Below are 22,275 nucleotides of genomic sequence, written 5' to 3' on the forward strand. Positions count from 1 at the left end.
ATCAGAGAGAGAGAGAGAACATGATGACTTTAATTTTTTCACTCGACAGCATTGTGTCGTTATGTCAACCCGCGCGGGAAAGTTTCGAGGTGTTGCCGGAATAACTTCAAAGTCCTCGCGGCAGGTCAAAATTCCTAGGCCTCCTACAGAAAGGACAAAACCGCAAGGACTGAAAACAAACCATTAGAGGGGAATCCATCTTTGTCCATTTTGTTCTTTGCGGTATGTATCTGGACTTGATGGCTCGTTCAAATGAATCTTTCACGACATCACTGTCATCAGAAAGCTATAAAGTACAGCCGAGGTATTGAATTCGGCATGGATTCGGCAAAGTGGACAATGGAGGTGGGAGAAGACGTCGGTGATACACGGGGAAGCAAACGTTTCCCTGTTAACACGGTTTCGTCCTAAACACCGAAAGAGTCAGCCGTAACCGTGGGGAGCGAGCCATCGGCTTTAAACGTCGAGACAGTTTCCAGTTTCCACTTGAGACGCATGCGGTTGTCCACTGGTAAGGGGCGACCTGTCACGTGCAGTATTTGAAGCCAAATCCCGGGTTACTGACGGCGATTTATATTAGACCGATTTACTCGGAGTATCTTGCGAGCAAAGGCAGAATGTATTTCGCTGCATATCCCACTCTTCATCGTGCACGATTGTACTATTTTCATACGCACACACTTACAAAATCGCTTTTCATGATCACTTTTCATTATCACAGATAGACCTTGACGATGTCATTGCTTCGTATTCGACCCCGCAACAGTGATGTGTATTTATATACATACATTTGTTTTCCTAATTTGAATGCGAAAAGAAATCTGAATAATTGCGCAGGTCAGTCATCTCTTTTGTGAAATTTTAGCTATAAGAACGATGCAAAATCCAAAACGCTGAACACGTTGGAGAAACAACGGTGTTTTCGACAATCTGATAAAAGAGTCTGACAAAAGACTGTTCAAGCCTGCTGCAGCATGTTTTATTAAAAAGGGACACGCAGACGTTTACGACCCGCGTGTTTCTTCAGTGGTTACGTTTATAGTTTCAACAGATCGACTTTAGAAGGTTTGCTTTATTGATTTACAGTACTCGGTTTTACAATTGTACCTGCAGAAACTTCACTGCGCAACCCTTTACATCTTTTACGTCTTTTAAATATTATCTCCTTTCGGGTCGGGACGCGCCGGTAAGGAGACAAAATATCAAAGAGAAAGTCACTGACCTGTTCTGCAGACTCGGTGATGAAGGAATGACAGTACTGTAGGCTAAAGTGGGCCCTGGGTTCCCGCGCTAGAAAGCTGAATTGGGCATGCTGCGGCTCACAAGTTGCGTAAGAGATGCGTCTTAACGCGTGCGCCATTTGCACGCACTGTAACAAAAATTAAAAGGTTCCTCAGATTTCAACTTTTGAAAACGCTTGGAAAGATCTGTACAGGTAGAAAGGAAAGAGTCTGTGTGAAAGTAGTAAGTTTAACAAGTTAAAATTTTTAAGTAAAAAATTTAACAAGTTTAACAAGTTAATTGGACATTAGGCTAATAAGAGCCAAAACGCAAATCTAAACGTGTAAATATATTGACATACAGAAATACAAAAATCTTGAACGTTTCGATCCTAACTTTGAACCATCCTCAACAAATACAGTTATTTTCAAGTAAAACCAAAGATAATATGCAGTCAAGGTTGGTGAGCAAACTGTCCCAAAATCACACAATTTAATAATGGTTCAAAAGTTACAGAAGCGTTTAAATTCAAAGTGGCAAGAACAACTTGTATGACCTTATTAAACAAAAAAAAATAATTAAGAATATTCAAAAACAAGTTATTAGTAAAGTAATGTAAGTCACCGAACCAAGCATCCAACATATCGTTAAATAGCGAAACAGAACGTTGACAATAATAAATAGACATTGTATTTAAAGGGAGAAATGAAAACTGAAATATACAAGACGTCCAGAATCTTTTAGAAACGAAAAATTATGAAGATTAATCACATCGAACTGAGAGGGAAGGTCAAGTACGATTTTGTAAAAATCGCGATAGTTATTAAGTTATTAATGGTACGATTGAAAGTGACTATATCTAGAGGCTCTTTTAATTGATAGAACTTGAAGATTTGCGTACTTATTTGCAAAATGGTAAAGAACTTTCTTTTTTCCAGGATGACCTCTAATCTACAATTATATGACGGCTATTATGCCTAGCGATAGGTTCAAGACTCAGGGTTCAAAGTTCAATATATTCATATCTATCGCTAAACGCAATAGCCGTCATGTAATTGTAGATTAGATTACTCTGAACAAAAAAAGTCCTTTATGATTTTGCAAATAAGTACGCAAATTTTCAAGTTCTCAATTAAAAGAGCCTCTAGGTGTAAGTCATTTTCACTAATAACTATTGCGATTTTTACAAAATAATACTCGACTTCTTTGCTCCGTTTAAGATCCAGTTAGTTTGATCCGATTAATCTTCAGAAGTTTTTCTTTTCAAAAGGAACATCCTGCACATTAATTCGTGGAAAGAAATGCAGACATGGTTGAAAACAAAATAAAGTCAGATACAGTTGCTAGATATAAGAGAAAGAATCTCTCCAATATATTCGCATAACTCTCATTTAAATTGTCAATATCGCTACACAAATTGAAACTGTTTTTTGGCGTTTAATATAAATCATTTCAGAAACACATCTTTTAATAACGGATGTCTCATGATTCAAAGTTTTTACATGGCAAATTTAATTTAACCGACACGTTGTAGCCGCCACAAGTGACTAGTAGTGTACCAAAGTGAAAAAAATAACCAAATATATTTGAGAGTAATATCTATTTTTTTTTCGGCGATATTATCTCTTTAGAGAGCATTTGTCTCTATAAATGCTCTGCGAGAGCATTTGTCTCTATAAGTATCAAATGATTTTGATATCTATTTATGTGCATCGAAAAGCTCTATTTTCACGTTCTCTCAAGAAATACACTCGATTAATGCTGCAATATTGGTTATACCGTTATATCGCAATATTTGATGACTCGATGGTCCACAAGTTTGGATTGCGCACGCGGCGGGCAGGAATGAAAAAATAATTCATTTCAATGTGTCTCTGACTGACGGCTTCCGAAGCATTTTTGAGAGCGAACGTCATGTTGAGCGCAAACAAAAATGATTTACGAGCGTTTTATTATTGCTCGCATCCTGTTGAATGATTTAATCGTCTGAACGGTAAATCCAGAGTCGTGAAACGTGAACGCTGCGCGGGTATTATGTTAAGACCTGTGCAAGTAACATCCTCATTAGGATATCATCATAAATATCACTTGCGTATATCACAGCTCGTTAGCGACCATCAGCAAATCTCGCGCGAGCCCAAGTGAAAGCATACAGAGAATGGGATAATTAAAAGGTGCAAATACAAGATCGAAACATCGCTAGAGAAGCGACTTCACTGATTGATTTCGCGACACGCAGGCCATTCCATTTCTCCCGTATTATCCTTTAACAATCCTAACTCAACTTCGATCTTCTCTTAACGAACATCGGAGACACTCGGGACTCTCGAATATGTAGCCAATGAAAATAAGAACTGTCCGACAAAGAAAGTTTGGAGGAGAGAAAACAGCTCGCACAAAACTATGTATTTTAGTTTGCTCCGGGCGTAAGTTTCACACTTTAATAGAGTTTTAATTCAATGCTTTGTTAGGTAGGATACACGATACACCGAAACTTCAGACACGTTCGCTGAAACTAACTAAATAATTGGCGTCACTTGATATTTACTCGCTGGAAAGACATCAATTAAAAAGTAATGCCAACAATAAGACAATCATCTCGCGGCGTATCGTTACGTCTCGATGGCGCGCTCGATGGCGTGTCGACAGGCGGAAGAGAACGGATAATTCTTAATTATTGGCCGCTCAAAAAACTCGCAACGTCTTCGTCCGGAGTTTCGCTCTTTGAAACTTTTAATGACTCGTCGGGCTTTATTCGCGTAAGAATACGACGACTTACTAGATCGCGATACGTATGATCATTCGAGCGGATATTCGAGCGATTGTTTGACTTCCCCTCGAAAGACTTCGATCGCAATTCTAGACAGACTTCAAACGTAATATCTATCATAGAAAGCTCACGTTGGTATCTCCCCGAGGAGGAAATTCAAACAAATTCGGTTTCCTCGGCTTCTTCCAGAAGATCTGACGAAAATCGTCAATTTCATCGGGTCATCGGAGCGTAGATTTGGAAAAATTCATGTTGCTTTATACAACGCATACTTCGCAAACTTCCTCCTCGACGGTGAAGTAAGTTCGTGTAAAATAGAGCGCACATCATCGTCGTCAATTATGTAACTCGCCATGGGCGCTGCACGGAATGACGACACTTTTAAACGCGCTTTTCATTACGGGACGTAAACCTTTAAAGCTACTCATAAATTTCATAGCTCGTGCGAATAAAATTCGTCAATGCGTGCAACGCGAGCGACATTTTCGTTTCCTCGTCGGCTTCCGGGCCGAGATTTCGCCAATACCTCGCCCGGGAGTTTTATATCTTCGCAACGGACATTTTGTGCGTTCGCCCTCGCCTATTTTATTACGCAGTCTCGTGGAATTACATCGAGCGTGTTTACAATCTCGCTCTCGCGCGTTCTATTAATATTTATCTGCCCATTGTGTCGCGACGCTATGCGTACTTGCGTACACTATAGACGCTATACAGACATCGGAGTTTCTTCGTAAGTACGTAGAAAGCTTTTTCCCCCGCAAAAAGGAGCTGCATATTTCCGCGCCTGCAGTTGCGCTGATAACGGTCTATTTCAACGTATTTAGAGAGATATTCCCCAACATTATTGCAGACATAAATAAATTATATATCGCTAACACTCTGTCAGCATTAATATTAGGATATTGATATCAGGATATTATTATCTATCTAATTATTAGAAACGGATGTTATGACAAACTTCATATAACTGCATTGTTATATAAATATAATTACATAGATATAATTATGTTTATACAAATATATTGTTCTCAACGTCGCGCATTCGTAAATTAATAATATCTGGGCAATATATGGGCGTTGCGTTTAAGATTTCGCTTTCGAATGTGCCAAGAGTATTTCGTTACGTTGAGATATTTGAGCTCGGATTCTCCGCTCTGCTCGAGACGTTACTTTCCTCTCGACTCGTGTTCTCATTAAAATTGTTTGCCCAAAAAATTTGCGACTCCTCAAATTCCCTTGAGACAGCATTTTTCTCCTGCGCCGTTATCGCGCTCGACTTCCCGATCTCAAGCAGGAAGACGATTTCATCTTCGGGCTACCAACGTGATGTACTTTCCTAAATTCGTCTCTCGCGGAAGTGAGTATGGCAGAGTGCGAGCGAGTAGAATGGTGATTGAAAAGATGATCGTACCGTAGGAGCGAATTTTCCGGCAACGGATACCTCGCGATTCTATCAGGCCTCATGCTGAATTTTTCATGATGTCTGCATTTACTTGAAGTAGCAAACTTCTACGTGAGAAAGATACAGATGACCGCGCTCGGTGAGAGGCCGCGTTTACCTGTGCCCTTTCAGCGGACATTATTCGGACTCGGATCTTTCACTGCTATTGTTGAATTATCAAAATGCGGATGAATCCTTGAGATTACCTTGATCATGTGTCGTCGTAATTACGATATCTACTTTGGATCTCGCAGCACCTCCGGATGCACAGTGGAGCGCAATTATAAAAATGTAGCATTGTATGAGCTTTATAATCTTGGAGGACAACTATAATATGTACAGCAACTATATATATATATATATATACAAACCGATGATTAAATATGACGTTTAGGGAATTCACCTCCAATAATCTTGATATGTTGACATACATTGTAGAACTCATTATCCCGAGTAACACTCGAGAGGTTTTAACAATCGCTCATTGTATATTAAAAATTTCTAGCGAAAGAAGTTTTATTAAAGAGGAGCCTACTTTTCCGACACAGTGTATATTAAAAGATGTTAAACATCGTACATATGAGCAAAGGAGGATTCGCCTTTCCTTGCACCTCTTCTCGAAAAAGATCTGACCCAACTGAACTCTCTTAACCTAACCTAACCTAATTCCATTTATTAGATCTTTGTATATTATTAAGTATTGTCGAAAAGGTCCTCTTAAAACTCACATGTCTAACTATATGCAAAGATGTAATAATTTGGGTTAGGATAGATTAGATTCTTTTTAGAGAAGGAACGCAGGGGCAAGGACGGAACCTCATGCCAATATTCTCTATGTTGACTTGTCCTTAAAAAAGCACTTTTATTAGAATTATTTAGTGTTCGGTTAATGTCTCCATGTTATACACGTTGAAACTCGTTAAAAATTCGTTTGACGTGAGTTTTGCGAAGCTGCCGGCTAAGATGTCTCACTCGAGCATAGTCGTGCAAACAAAGTTACGGGAGCCAGGAGAGTCGAGCTTTGTAACGTCGAAAGTGGCCAACTATTCCGGGGCAACTATGTGCGATACCAATCGTTTTCGACGCGACGAGCGACATTCTAGGGAGAATCTGCTCGAGTTTGTCGTATTCCACGGAAGGACATTGATAAACGTTGTTATTCTCGTCTCTCACTATCGCTTCTCTCTTCGCTCGTCTTTGTGACGAGGTGCATAGTTTCAGCACTAGCTACGAGTTCGGTGAATCTGTAAAACGCACGACGATCTATCGTCTTCGGATTTTCAGGACCGGAGATTTACAGCGAATCGCGAAATTCAGTCGCGAACATCAAAATATATTATTGCGCACCGGGAGAGAAACTAACGACACTGAGCTTAGATTTATCGAGAACCAGTCGAACCATATCCTCTCAAACTTCTTTCGACTAGGTTATTGGAGTAATGGCCGGGTGTAGAGGTCAGTGGGAATATCTGGGTAGAACCTATCCCCATTACATTCCTTCTTCCAACTCGGTCGAAAATTGGATAAAAATTAATCATTAAACATAATATTTTACAAAATACTATCGTAATTGAATTTGCTGTGTGCGTCGAATTTTTCACCTTAATCGTCGTAGATATGATACACTTAAAAGTCACGAGATTTCTGGCTACTGAAACTACCTCTTGAATATTTTTCAGAAATCTTTGCCGATATTATCGTGAAAGAAATTGATCTCCTTTTCCTTATCCATCACAATAGTGAAATTTCGTCGATGCTTTGCCTTAACGTTTCCTTGCGGGGCGCAATTTGCCGGGAACAAACGCGCGTTAAATTACGAAACATTGCAGCAAGGCTCTCTCGTGCTTATCAATAATGACAATGCTTGCCGCAAGTCTCGCCAAATATATTTTTCAGTCGTCTCCCCGGCACACAGATGGGAGACCGCTAAATGTTTGAGGAGTTCGATTTTGCGTTCGGTTGCGGTGAACATTTTAAGGCCCGCTCGGCTTAAGCATTCGGCTGCAGTAAAAAGATTTTTACGACCTACGGCTGTAGGATTCCGCGTTTCGGCCCTCTTCTCCAGATAGAACCTAGGATAGCGCATGAGCGTGTAATTGCTATCAAAGATGGATGGAAACCGATGCTTTTACTCGTGCTTTTGCGCGCGCGCGCGCGCGCGCGTGTTTGTCAGATTGTGATTTATAATTTCACCACCCGCATTCGAAATTTTCTTCGGCAAGATTGCAGAGTCGCATTTTTCGCTCTCATTACTCAAGCTCGACCGCAGAGGCCCGAGCAACGGCCGACAACTCGTTCGTATCCAGGTGGCGGTGATCGATGTGTTATCGGTGTATATGTTATATGACGAATACTGTAGAAAGATCTCCCGTACGTTGTGGTATCGCGGATAGCGCTGGGCAGAGAGAGAGAGAGAGAGAGAGAGAGAGAGAGAGAGAGAGAGAGAGAGAGGAAGGGAGAGAGAGAGAGAGAGACGAGGACAGAGGGAGTCGACGAGCATGCAAAAGAGATACGCGCTGTAGCGTGAGTGCTGTTTCGTGTATGCACGAGTAAATCCGCGGGTAAAGGATAAACATATCCTGTGATCGTAGCAAATGTACGAGCTCAAAAATTACACGCGCTGCTCGTCGTTGATCTTCCGTACGCCATACGGCGCGTTTTCGCAAACCGATTCAATTTATTCTCCGGTTTACTTTACCTGCCGGGCGAACGCATCACGCACGGTTTTATTCCGGGGTAACAGTCCGAGCTGCGCGCTGAGAAAACAAATCTCACGCACGATGCCTGAGCGTATTTTACAGGTCGCCATTTTGACAATCCGCGCACCGGCATCGAAATAGCCAACAGTTCATATCAACGGCCACCCCACTGTCTCTCGGATGTGAGAGACAGAGAGGTGGGGCGGGTGAGAGAGAGAGAGGGAGAGAGAGAGAGAGAGAGAGAGAGGGGGAGAGAGAGAGAGAGAGAGAGAGAGAGAGAGAGAGAGAGAGAGTCAAATCATTGCGGCTAAATCCAAAGGAAAAATCGCATCCGTATAATCTATGCGAAACGACGACGTAACATCAGAGTGGGGATAATTAGCCCGCTTAATCTACAAAGCGCGTTTCGGGTGTTCACAGAGCCTCCCGAATGTCACGAAATTACGGGAGCGTACGCTTCAGGGACGCGCGCGCGCGCGCGCGCACTCGCGCACTCGCGCACACGCTCCGGCAGGATCATAGAAATTTTTTAACGGTTGGCGAGGCAAAGGGCTTAATGGGGCTAAAGGAATGGAGGATCGTTAGAAGCAGCAGCCGGGAACTCCTCGGTCGCGCGCGCGCTGCGGCGCGCCGGGACGGACACTGTTCGTTCGACTCGTACGTAGGTGGGTGAGGGCGGGAGATGCGTATCATCGCGGAGTGCTGTTCCATGTATGCACGAGTAAATCCGCAGATGGAGAGTAAATACACACCCCTCGCGAGAGAGATCGCGAGGCTGGGTTTTGCCGGTACAGGGCGCGTCACGCGCGTCATACGCAGCCGCGCGTGCTCCTCTTCCGCGAGTTTTGCGAACGAGCGCCGTTCCTCCGTCGCTCCGTTGGCTCCGAGCGCCGAACGAACCCCCCTCCCCTCCCGACGACGCCGACTTTCTCGCTTGTGCGAGCGCTCTCGCCTACGCTTCATTGGTGTCTTTATACCCTTGTAAATTGCGAGATTAGCGCGGCTTCTCTTCCCCCGTACCACCTCGTCGTCGTCGTCGTCGTCGTCGTCGTCGTCGTCGTCGTCAAAGCGGGAAAGTCAGAGTGGAAATTACAGCGAGGTGATTTTACAAAAGGACCGTAACCTAACCTCCCGCCCCGTAACCATCGCTTTTCCCCGGTGGAATCATACGCACGATCGCGCCTAGTCGTCCGTCCCTCGGCGAATTGTTCGCGCTGCCTGGCGCGTGAGCGCGATTTAGGATAATCGCGATTTTGCGCGCAACGAGAAGCCGGCCGTGAAGAGATAGGCGCGACGCGAGAGACAGACGAGAGAGGCAGATCACAGCGGAATTCTCTATGCCGAAGCGAGGCGAGGTGGATTCAGGAAGGAGCCTGGAAGAGTGGGGGGGGGGGGGAGCGGAAGGACTAGTTTTGGCTACTAGAGCTTCGACTCTCGCTAATCGGTTCTTTTCGCCCAGCTACGTCAATCTCACGTGGCTCGTTCGGCCGACGTACTGTTCGCGTATACGCAGCTTACTTAATTGGACCGTCTCCAAGTTTCCATTCGCCTCGATCACCTCCCGCGCAGTCACGTACATTCGCGCGTTACCGCGGGAGGTTGCCGAGAGGTATCATATGCGTTACGGTGTGTAATAGGAAAATCAACGATTACTTCTCCGTCGAGCACGAACGCGCCGCTTTATCATCGTTAGACACGTATTACGCGAAAACTTACGGGAAACGCGTGCGAACGGCGTTATACGTTTACTTGAGAGATTGCGACTAGGTGGGAGGTGGGTTCGATTTAGTTTTCGATCGGGCGATTTGCATCCAAACCGAAGTCGGCCTCTGCGGCCTCCTCCCGCGCGACTAAATCGACAAACAATAATTTAATCGATCGCGAGGGAAAAACACTCACTTGTGCGTTCATACGTTCACGGCTTGCTTGTTATTTTAATTAAAGCGGACGAATATATCGTGGGCGATTTAGATTCGCGGATAGAGGGAGCGATACACGAAGAATAAGGTACACGTTGTTGCCACGTGACGACAAGGAATTGAAATTTACCGGCGGGAAAGATAAGCGTTTCATCCCTGATCCGCCATGATAAACGTTTCACGAGGGATTTTTCAAGAGGTGCTCGACGAAGATCTCAGCGGGTAGGGGAGAAGTAAGGATTTTTTCAGGTAGAAAATTAAAGCGGGAGCTTAGGAGAAGCCCTCGAAATAAAACACTAATTCGAAGGATCGATATGTTCTGCACAGTTCGTGAACATGGCGCGCGCGCGAGCGAGGGTCGGCCGGAGCCAACTTCGAAATATTACTGGCAGGGATGCGATAAGGATTATGGGTCCCCAATTAAAGTCCGGAAAATAATAAAAGACGAACAACGGCGGAATTACTTTCGCTCCGTCCCTCTCGCGACGCGACCTTCTCCGTCTAGTTGAATTCGGAGAAGAAGTCCGAACGTTTTCAAGTTAATCCCCTCGGATTAAGGCGAGGCGTCGATGAAATTTTAGTCTCTCGCCATTTTAATGCGTATTTTTTTGCTCTCTCTCTCTCTCTCTCTCTCTCTCCGTTTCACACGTGTGGTGCACGCTGTAAAAATTTAATACGATCGCGATCAGATCGCTGTCGGAATATTATGTGCGATCGCGACGCATCTTCCATCTGGCGATCTCCTCGACGATCTCTCATCGACGTCTACTTACCTTCCTTGCTCTCGTTCGAAATTTAATTTACTTACTTAATTATCTAGATCTCTCTGGATTGTTGATAGTCGCGTAGCAAAATTTCAAGGATTACAGCGAGAGTGCTTCGCTCGGAGGGACATGCCGTTACGCCGACTTTAGCATTAAAAGATTGGCGCCCCAAGGTCGACTTGAAAGGGAGATCGCACAAAGTATCACGAGGATTATCGAACTCGGCGCTCAAGAACGCGGAAAATTAGGCTTCTCGCATTGCGGTTCAACCTCCGTCTCTCTCGCTCTCTCTCTCTCTCTCTCTCTCTCTCTCTCTCTCTCTCTCTCTCTCTCTCTTTTTCTCGCCGTCTTGTGGAAGTCCGCCCGCCCCTCTGTCGCTACCTTTTCGTCGCTCGCTCTTTTAACCGCTTTTAACGAGGACTCCCGCGAGACATTTTTTGTTCTTGTTTTTCAACTGTCGACACGTGACTCGAACATATGCTCGCCTCTCAGCTACGTTTTCATGATCGTTTCGCGCGTATCGCGCACATTTCCCTTCCCTCCGCACGACGGCCGACCGTAAGGAAAATTAATAATAACGATGAACGATAATACTAATAATACGAAGCAGGACTGCTCATGAAGATAACGCGACATTTCGCCGGTCGCATTCCTTTCCTCCGGCGATCGATAGTACTCGGGAGAGAAAACTACAAATTGATCGTAAGAAGAATCGGGATGATAAGAAATGTGAATAACGAAGCAGGGCTTATTTATATCTCGCTGCTCTCAGAGGAGGATAACGCGTTTCACGTGTTTCGCCAGTTTCGTCCCTTTTTTCGCGGACGATCGCGTGTTCGCGGGAGGGAAAATTCAAAAATTGATCGCAAGAGGGATCAACAATACAGATTGAAATAAGGTCGGTAATAAGGCGGGGCTTATTCACTTGTCGCTGCTCTCGCGAAGGCAACGCGACACAAGCGGGAATATTAATGCAGTCGCGCGCTCGCTGCAAAGAGGGCAAATTTTTCGCGCAGGAAATGGAGCTCCTTCGGCGTCTTGGAAGACGACGCCGTAGGCTGCGACGAGCTGCCTTCCTATAACGACGACGCGCGGTACACACAAACGCGCGGCATCCTTTTTGCGCGCGCCAGCGCGTAGCTATATACCTACATCTCTAGTACTCACTTTTCCATCTGGACTGCATACTTTAATCCCCGCGAGCGAGACTATCAGGAGAACGGGCGTGAATCGATCGCTGTACTGAAACAAACAGATCAAAAGTCGTGCATATAGCGGCTGCTGAATCAAAAGGTCCATGGTCGGCGGATATTTCCACCCTGCTTGCGCGTTTCTCACATTGAAACTTAAATTCGATATTTCCAGAGTTATGGACACTTATATGTATCTCTATACGTGTACATACATGTGACGAGCCCGATACGATTCTATTTAGGAGCAAGATTTCGTTACGCATTAAAGCTCTCGAATTTAGCTCGCGCGTATCCTCTTTTGCCTCGCGGTTCGTGGCATAAAAACTATTTGTGCCTCGCGATATTCGCGTTATGGAGACAAAAGAATCGTATCCGTAATTTCGACGAGCGATACCGCCACGTGCGCGCAGCAGCACCGTGCTTGAAGCAGCGGCCGCTATCAAGCACCCTGCGCAACCGGGGGATAACGCGTTTATAATTTAGTCCATAATTTGGTTCTTAGATGCGGCTGAGACCGCGGCGCGGCGCGGCGCGGCGTCCCCTTCATACCGGCGAGATCGCCGGAGCATCCTGCAACTTTGAAATGGTCGTCCAATTTCGAAATTGAAAAGTTGGCAAGCCACGCGGCAGCTTCGGAATATGAGACGGACTCTACGCAGGAATGTTCCCTGTTTCTGCTCGGAGACACGGTTCATTGTCTTGAAAAGCCAAGGTAGACGCCGCCGTGCCGCGCTCGTGCACAAAAGGGGATCTCCGGTATAATTATGGTAACGCACAGGATTGTGTTCGATAGAGGACACCGGCGGCGCGCAATCTTTTCCTTCTTCTCTCCTCTACACGACAATCCGTGAAATCCGCCTCACTCGCAATATCTCGCTGTACTTGCTCGCGCGATACTTTCAGTCGTCTCGCTTGTATCGCGAGATGTCTCGCGTAATTAGAACGGGCGAATTTCCGCATTGACGCACAAAAGCGGCGCAAAAGTCGCGCATCGAGGGAAAGAAGCTTTTCAAGACTATGACAAGGCGGCTCCTCCTCGGTTTACGGTAATTATAAATTAAGAATGTACAAGCGACCGCGACCCCGACGGGCATTGACAATTTTCGCGTCCACAGCAAGCTTTGTTTGCAAGCACTCGTAACGAGGCATTTCGATACGACGACGACTGCGAAGAAGCGAGCGATGACGAGGGCGTAATTTAATGTAATTTACTTTAATGTATCTGCGCGTAGCTTCAAGCGCTTTAAGAACCCTCGTTTCTCGAGACACGACAATAATTATGCCTCCTTATTATAAGAATATCCGACAATAAGGAAGGCTCTTTCTCATCAACTGTGTCTTATGTACTTCCGGCTGTCTCCATCTCGGCGCTGGAGGGACTGCACAGCTTAATCCGCCGCTTTCCTCGCGCTTTTTTCCCTAATGGTTATTTACCCGAGAGAGCTGCCTGTTTTACTTCTCGATATAATATTTTCATTCCCGTCGCTCTCTTGGATATTGTGCAATTAGATGTGTAAATAGCTGATTACGAGAGTAGAATTAAATGCAAACAAATAGGCGAGGAGAGTGTGAAGCATTCGTAAGAAGCATAAGCTTCGTAAAAAAATAATGTTTTCCGTATAGAAAATAATATTTAAGAAATATCGCGTTGAAATCTTTCATTTCGCCGGAAGAAGCGGCACACGATGGTATTTTATTTGTGCATTTTGTAGGGATCATTGTTTTTTTTTGAGATTGTGCGCACGTACAAAAGAAAGAGCTCGTTAAATCTCTCGTCGGAAATGAACATTTGACAAATCAGTCGGTCGGTAGGTCTGCGCGTTAAGCGGTAATTCTTCGGCGATTCGCGTTGCCTGCAAAAAATTGCCAATTCGTTCGAGCCGGTTGCTCGAACGAATGCTTATGCTTGAACGAACGACTTGCTTATGCGTCCGTCCTCCTCATTCGATATCCATCAGAAGAGTACAGACGTAGCATTCACGGTGCAAAAGTTTTTCTCTTTATTACGCTGTTTCTGTTTCTTTTTTCTTTCTCGTTACTGCTGCCGACGCTGTCATCATCGAGAAATATCCGAAGCGGCGTCGCGACGACGCGAATACGAAACGTCGCAATTTTCCTCGTCGTCAGGAATATGACTTCTCAGTTTTTACACGCGACAGGATATAATAAGACGTCAGAGGAGAGTCAAGGAGAGTGAATATTAGGAAAATGAGGTCTCATGAGAGAGATGTTCTCCAAATGGCAATATTACGCGACATCTAAAAATTGCGCAGAGTGAAAAACCTTTTTTCTCAATCCATTTAAAAGGTCTCGTTACTTTGGGAAATGCTTCTTGAAGCACTCGCATACTTTCGCAGAGTGTAACGCATCTCCCGCAATAATTACATTGACTTTACCGCGGACGACGCCGTTTTTACGAAACCATAACGAGGATAATTTCTCAAACGAACGTTTACTTCTCTCTCTCTCTCTCTCTCTCTCTCTCTCTCTCTCTCTCTCTCTCTCTCGGTAAAGTCCGAGACCCAGGGAAAGACCCGAGGGAAAGTTCATACAACACGACCCTTTTGATAATCGCGTCTCTCTCTCTCTCTCTCTCTCTCTCTCTCTCTCTCTCTCTCGCTCTCCGAGTCGTGCTTATTTAACATTCATTGCTGCGAAAGCTGCAACATGTGAGACATCTTGCTGCGCGGACCGATGCACGATCATTACCGTCTTCGTCGAGACGGAAAGGACGCGCGCTCAAGTTTCAGCGGACTACACTGCGCGCGCGAACTTAAGGTTTGCTTAAGGAAACTGCCAGACGCGGTTGCGAATACGCGGAAAAGGCGTGGTGGAGACCTCGTCAACCGTCCGGTCCACCGGGGGGGTCTCGAATCCAACCCCCGTCGCCGTACATCCGTCGTTATTCGCCGGCGTGGTACGGGGGTTGCATGCACCGAACGGTTCATGGGAACGACCGTTGCGAGTCTCGCAAGAAGACTCGCGTGTGAAATTTATTCATCGGCCGGGAAACGGCGAGCGACGGAGTCGTTCGTGTCTCGGAGCAGCTTTCGAGTAACCTTAGGACTTCGTTTACGGCCGCGTCCGTCAGACATTCCACAGACATCGTGCCGACGAAAAACTCTGCCCAAGCTCTCTCTCTCTCTCTCTCTCTCTCTCTCTCTCTCTATCTCTCTCTGGAATCGCTCCCGCTTCCAATTTGTTAGCAGGCAAACCTACAGACGCCAAGTGCTACGGTTGATCCTTTCCTAATTACGGTGTCTCCCGACGCGATCTTTGCATTACCTTATTATCCGCCGGGGTTTCTTCCCTTCCGCCGCGTCGGAACTTTTCCTCTCCGCCCCTCCCTGCCCCTACCCTTTCTTTTTGATATTCTCTCAGCTCCGGTTACCCGCTTATTCCCGAAACAATCGAGTTACGTGGGACGTAAGGATGTTATCCAACTACCAGCGAGGTCGCGCCGGAAAGTAATTTGCAGGCCGCCACTCGATTATCCTTATCGCTGCTCGCTATCGGCGCGATTGTAATTACTGTTCTAATATACGCGCTAATTACGCGTTAGCGACGCAGATGCATGGTGATGACGAGAAAAAAACAATGGGATAACGCGGCGGCGGCGGCAATCTGGTCGCACGGCGCGAAGGAGCGAAAGGAGCTCCATTACTCTTGTTGCCGCCGCGTAATCGCGCGACATAAGAGACGAAGGGGGAAGAAGGACGACGGCGCGGCGATGCATATTGCATCACGGGACCGCGGCAGCTCTACGTACAGCTCCCCTCCCCCGTTACGCGATAAACGCTTCCCGAGATAATCGGGAGTTTCGCGACCGTAGTAGACGCGCGCAGATCGAACGTGGCCGGAACGAAGTTTTCTTGTTTCGACGAGAGTGACTAATGAGATTGTAAACAGAAGCCGCGCGCGCCTAGGCAAAATATAGACGGTGGCCGGAAATAACGAGGGAGGGAAAGACGCCCCGAGACGGAAAACGCGCGCCAGCCTCGACACGTTTTCCGGTGTATTATTAAAGGAATCGGCCCGTCTGAATATTTCTGCGAAGCGCAAGTTCCTTCCCTCCCGCTCCCTCCTCGCCTGCTGCCATCCACCCCCGTGCTTATCTGCTCCATGCGAGTTCGCGATTGTCCAGGAAGCCGGGCTACGTTTCCGTCTCTCGCCGCGATGCGATCTTCGATCGCTCCGTGACGTGTCCCGAAGGCAATGCCGATGCAACCCGTCTGGTCTCGGGGGTGGAACAACGTGCTCCGTAGGCGCGCGCGGAAACGACGTCTGACGGCGTTCTTACTTTCTTCATGCCGTGTCGCGCGTCGCGGGCGCGACGCACGACAGTGGGAACAAATAGAAATTCACTGTTGAAAAATCGCTAGAGAGCACAATTTATAGAGAGCAATCGGGACGCAATCGGGGGTTTTTTTCTTTTCAAATTAAACGTTAATCAATGTAGAAAAGAGAAACTGTCGGGCCCGATTTTTGAGAGCATTCTTTTAAATTTTGCGGTATTATGAAGAATTTGTAAGAAATTATCGAGTTTTGCGAGCCTCTGTTACAAATGGAAAAACTTACCATCTCTTCGCTGCGCAGAACAGTGCACTAAGGTTTCGTAATCAGCATCGCTGATTACGAAAAATGATATAAAAATCAGAATTTGGCAGTTGATAATTGCTAATCTCCTGTCGTCATAGATAAAATCATTGTTTGAAATTACTTTTTTTTTTTCGGGGCGAACGGAAGAAGAACAAAAGAAGCGAAAGATTATTATTTTTACTCAGAAAAATTACGTATTATTTACACCTGTTTTATACGCATTGCTACAAATTTTTGCCAAATTTTTATAGCTCATGTATACTAAAAGCAAAAACAAAAGAAAAAAATTACGGGTGAAAATTCAGCCGTTCTAATAATAAGAGGTAACGAAAATATCCTAGTGTTCGAGGATTAATTGAAAACCTAATTACGTTGATTCTCTTTGCATCGGGATTATGTTGTCTGTATTATGTCTCGTCTCTCTGTATTAGGATTTCTTGTTTCTACCATGCTTGCGTTCACTCATGACTGACTCATTTTCTATTGTCGTATTTAGGGAGGAAGGAGCGAGGTGTGTGTGAAGCATCTCTCGGGGCGAGTAATCTCGAATTGACACTATTGATCGCCAAGATCAATCAATCGGCCGCCATCATCGTCGGCCGAAGCCGACCACAAGTCACAGGAGATACCGATATGACTTCAAAGTAATCGCGTAGGCAGGGCAAATATAGACGGGAGTGCTGCTTCCCGCGGTAAGGTGAGCTTTTTTTAGCGGATCGTTCAGTCCCAATCAGTCGTCAAGGTAATCTGTCTGGGTCCTGGGGCGTGGGCGGCATTGCTATTACTTTGTTCTCGAAGAAACAACGCGCACCCACCCCGGCTGGATCTCGCTTCCGTGCGCGGCCACGCGGTTTCATTCGTCCGATCCACAACGCACCAACAAAGGCGCTGGCCCGCCTCGACCTCGGGCATCCATCATACGCCCCGTCATTGGGGATTGAATTTCTGGCTTCTGGTCGATCCGCCAAATTGTGCATGTCCCGTCGAATAAAATTTCACGAAGAGACCGTGTCTCTTCCGTTCCCACTCCAAGGTCGTTCTATCTTTCTATCGTGTATTCGCCTGTGTTATTCGACGATGGCCGCGTGAAATTCCTCGTGGAATAAAACTACGACATGCTCGCGCGCGGCTTAATCTCACGCGTCGCATATAGATCGGAATTTTATGTTAATCCGATGCTAATTTCATGTTAATTTGACAGGAATAAGTAGAAGGATTAGGAAAGAAGCAGCGTCAGTACACACACACACACACACACACGCCTGAATCTTCTTCAATCCAGACCGACGCAGCGGCTGTTCCGCGAGAAATCAAGAAGAGAGTGGCCTCTCAGGACGGAAGCTCTTCATCGAATGACAGACCAATTGACATAATGAATGCAATTTTATTTAAAGCAACGTGGAGGGCGCAGTATGAAGAGTGTTGTTACCGGTCGCGAACAACTAACAGCGAGAAGAAAGAGGGGGAGAAGGGGAAGAGAGAGAGAGAGAGAGAGGCGCAGAGGGGGTGAACCGAGACACAGGGGCACGCACCGAGAGAACCAGAAAGAGAGGCACAAAGCGGAGAAAGAGGCAAGAAAAACAACGAAACGACCCGGCCGGTCGATTGCATTCACATTATCGGGTCGTCGCGCGTTGATGTTATTATTTACGACGTCGTTAACTCAGACGCGAAACTCTTCGCGACGCGTGTACACGCGCTCGGCCATTAATCCGTCCTCCTCACACTCTCGCCCCTTCTGCCCCCCCGCCCGGCCCCTGCCGCCGCTCGTCCACCCTCGTTTCCCATTAATCTTTATCGTACGCGAGAGAAAGACGGAGTCCTCATAAATATGGCTTACGGAAAAATGCGTATTCCCCTATACAGAGTCGCGTCTTCCAAGGAGAAATAATTGGTTTTGTTTGTTCGTCGGCGATGTGATCCCCGAAATCATCGTCGCGAAGTCGCGCAACGCGTCCGCCCGAACTGCCCGTTCGCTGATGCTGTCCGTCAGAGAAATACTCCCGCTCGTGGCTGTGCGGCACGCAGTCGCGAGAGTTGAGGTACCCAACGGGTGTAGCCGTGATATTCGGTGAAAGTCGAGGTTCGAGGAGCTTTTCAAGGGCTGACCAGTGCCCTCCAGTGCGCCGGGGAGGGCACGAGACGAATTCTCCCCACATTTGCGATGGAACCGAGTCGAGAGCTGATCTAATATGCTTTAACTCTCTGCCAACGAGGACGAAACGACGACGGACGGACTGACGGCGGCGGCGGCGGCGGCGGCGGCGGCGGCGAATGCTAGGTAGAGAAATGGGAGGAAAGGCTAACGGAGACGAGACCGAGGGGTGGACGCGCCGGCGAGGATGGAAGTCACAAATATTCATAATAGGAAGCCGAAGAAATAAGCTGACCCTGCAAACAGAGCCACTCATTGCCATCGGCGGGTATTCCGCGCTCGTTAGAAAAGACAGAGAGACGGACAGACAGTAGCCGGGGCGCGAGGGTGGAGGGGTTGGTAGAAAGGGAATTGGGGGCGGATGGTCGGTCGCTGAAGGGGATACGGTTTTTATCTCGCCCCTCCGTTTTCCCTCCTTTTCATCGAGCGGCCCTGAGTCGGTCCGAGAATACATTGAGTTTCTCTTCACGGGCGAATTTCCGGAGAAACAATACTAAACGTTTATAGTCAATTAAAAGGCGGAGGGAGGCAGGCGCACTCTCAATACGCTTTACCCTTCCTCGAAATCGCAGGGAATTTCGCGAGATTGGATAAAAAAAGGCGTACTCTGACGTCTCGAGAAGATGTCGTCACGGCAACAATTGTGTGTTTTTTTTTCCGAATATTTTTTTCTGTTTTCTTTTTACTCTCGACGCGAAGCTACTCTCGGTAAAGAGGTTCTGATCTTGCGATACTCCGTATTGTCGTATTGTCAGGGAAAAGGCAACGGAAAAGTATAATCGTTTTTAATCGTTGAGTATCTTTGAGAAATTCAGAGAATCACTTTTTTCTTTTTTCATCCGTCGACGGCGGTGCTGATAAAACAAAATGTATTCGATGATCGAGCAAATGCGCGCATGGAGACGCGAAACTTTGCTGAAGTCTCGTAATCTTTTGCCGAGCGGTATTTACATTCTGAGACGTAGCAAGATGAGAAAAATGTATCCGCCTTGGGAATGCTTGCTCGAAAACAGCTTGCAAGATATATAGTTGATCGTTTAATTATCTTATCTTGTTAAAATAATGAAGTAAGCGACAATACGGCCTAGATTATCAGCGATACAATGCTGATAAATTAATATCCGCGAATGAATATTTAATGCCCGTGTCCGATGTTTATTCTCGAATCCCTGGTCGTTGTATGGTAATGCAGTGGCTATTAAAACTTTGCAAAGGTTAGTTATGCTGTAGTATGTATGTACGTAACGGGGGCGGGAAACACCGAAAGGAATTCCCTCGGAAAGGGGTTGAACGCGTCTTTTGATTTACGGTCCATTCGCCGAAGCACAATGATGAAAGATACGCTCTTTGCGGCAATTTGTCAGTGAATACGAAATACGGGTAAACTGCAACATATTCTTCTTTCCGTGAATTGGCGATCTGTTTTCATACGGCTTCTCGCCGTGGAGACTCCGCTTTTCGACTGTTTTATCGAGATGCGATCCGTCCGTCCGTTTATTTGATTCTCTGTCTGTGTCGTCTACGCTTGTTAAGTTAATCCTAACGGATTGTGGCCCGTAGATCTGTTGTTTAAATATCTGAGGACAGCGTCTTTTGCGGAAATTGGTCGAACCTTTGAGAGTGCGATAATCCCAGTTAAATTGGATTCAGTATTGGACGACGAAGAGTGTCGTAAATCTGTTTTAAATAAGCGTCTAAGCGTTTATTGAATTCGCATGCACCACATTTGTTGAAATAACAGACTAACTGTGAGCTGCTGATAACCGTTAAGCTAAAAGATACAAAGTGTCCGGGATGTTTCGGAAACGAAGAAATTGTGAAGATTAATCAGGTCAAACTTAGAAGAAAAGTTATGTACCATTTTGCCGAAATCGCGATATTAAGTTATTTAAGTTATTAGATTGGTGCAAAAATAATATCGCGGTTTTCACGTATCGAATGTAAAGACGCATACATCAGTTAAAAATTATATTTATATATAATCAAAATAAAGAGTATTGGCCTGCATACATTTCTTTCAACGGGAAACAAGTTTGCTTATTCCTACAAGATAGAATTCTGGAAAAGATGACGGTAACTAGAAAATTCGGCGCCAAACTTGAAATGATAAAAACCGCAATTATTTTTGCACCGACCTAATATTAATGATCGAAAATGGCGGCTATTGTGCCTAGCGACAGGTTCAAGATTCAGGATTCCAAGTTCAATATATTCATATCTGTCGCTAGGCAGAGTAGCCGTCACATAATTGTAGATCAGGTTATTCTGAACGAAAAACTCCTTCACCATTTTGCAAGTAAGTTCGCAAATTTTCAAGTTATCATAATTAAAAAAGCCTCTAAATGTGGTCATTTTCAATCATTAATAACATAATAACTGTTGCGATTTTTGCAAAATGGCATTTGACTTTTCTTCTCAATTTGATCTGATTAATTTTCATAAATTTCAGTCTCCGAAAGATCTCGGACACCCTGTAGATCGTCGCGGAATTATTTAGCTCGACATGTGTGTGTGTGTGTGTGTGTGTTCACAATTGTAATTAGTATTAAAACTGTTAATATTAATCGTCGGGGCTTGATTATCTCCGCGGAAAGTTCGTCGCGGCGCGATGATGACCGCGCCCGTAGATTTATGATCTCTTTGTCGAAGTACAATGATGGAGAATCCGCTTTCAACGACGATTCGCCGCACGATTCGAACTCCACGGAGGCCGGAAAATAACTCACCTCACCTCACCCACCTATCCCCCTTTTTTTTCTCTTCTTCTTCTACTCTTATGCTTGTACAAGACACACCCTCGTTTCCAGAATGGACGACGGTCTGCCGGCGTGGCACGCGTTATTTGTCACTCGCCGACAATGTAAAAATCCCAGAAGCTCGCGCGTCTTTTTTCCAGATGGAATTTCGTCAAGCGAGCCTGATTTATAGACCCACGCGAACCACCACCAAGTGACCATAAAGCACTCGATGTCCCAGTTAAATAGCAATGGAGGAGCTTCAACATGATGAACGATGATGATCGAAGGCTACCGTTGACGATGATGAACAACAGATGAGCGTTTAAAATGGAAAATGATAAATTTGGCCTTTCGGTGCTTGCCATACGACAAACGAGCGACTGTGAGATAGTGCTCGAATAAATCCTCAATACGTGCAACTTTGAGCGAGCAAGTGCCATATTGGCGATTTACGTAGGCAGTATTTTAACCTAACCTAACGTATGGGAACTAGATTTGCGGATAAATTTGTCACTTTGTTTATTTAACTCTTAAGCACTAAGACGAGTGTAAATTCATCACATGACAGTTTTTAACTGTTGCCACTAGATAGCAGTACATTACACAGCGATGTCCTGCTAGGATAATGTTTATAAATATTTGTAGTTCACGTATATGTTAAAAAAAAATTATGAAAAAAATTATGAGTGAAACATGAAAATCCATCCGTTCCAGTAACAGAAGGTGTAACAAAAGTAGTGTTGAAGGATTAATTGAAGCAATCGTAGTAGAGACTT

General features: G+C 45.5%; 1 protein-coding gene across 3 annotated transcripts in view; it reads right to left on the reverse strand.

Annotated features, from left to right (window-relative positions):
• The window catches only part of LOC105186214 (tensin-1), an 87,993-nt gene that overhangs the window by 29,357 nt on the left and 36,361 nt on the right, over positions 1 to 22,275 (reverse strand). For all 3 annotated transcript variants that reach the window (XM_025305316.1, XM_025305319.1, XM_011146258.3), the window contains 2 exons: positions 11,982 to 12,056; positions 1,223 to 1,369 (listed from right to left, as the gene is read on the reverse strand). In XM_025305316.1, the coding sequence (XP_025161101.1) occupies positions 1,223 to 1,369; positions 11,982 to 12,056 (222 nt within the window). The remainder of the gene's footprint in view (positions 1 to 1,222; positions 1,370 to 11,981; positions 12,057 to 22,275) is intronic.

Source organism: Harpegnathos saltator, unplaced genomic scaffold, assembly GCF_003227715.2.
Source record: "Harpegnathos saltator strain DR-91 unplaced genomic scaffold, Hsal_v8.6 scaffold694, whole genome shotgun sequence".
Taxonomy (NCBI): Eukaryota; Metazoa; Arthropoda; class Insecta; order Hymenoptera; family Formicidae; genus Harpegnathos; species Harpegnathos saltator.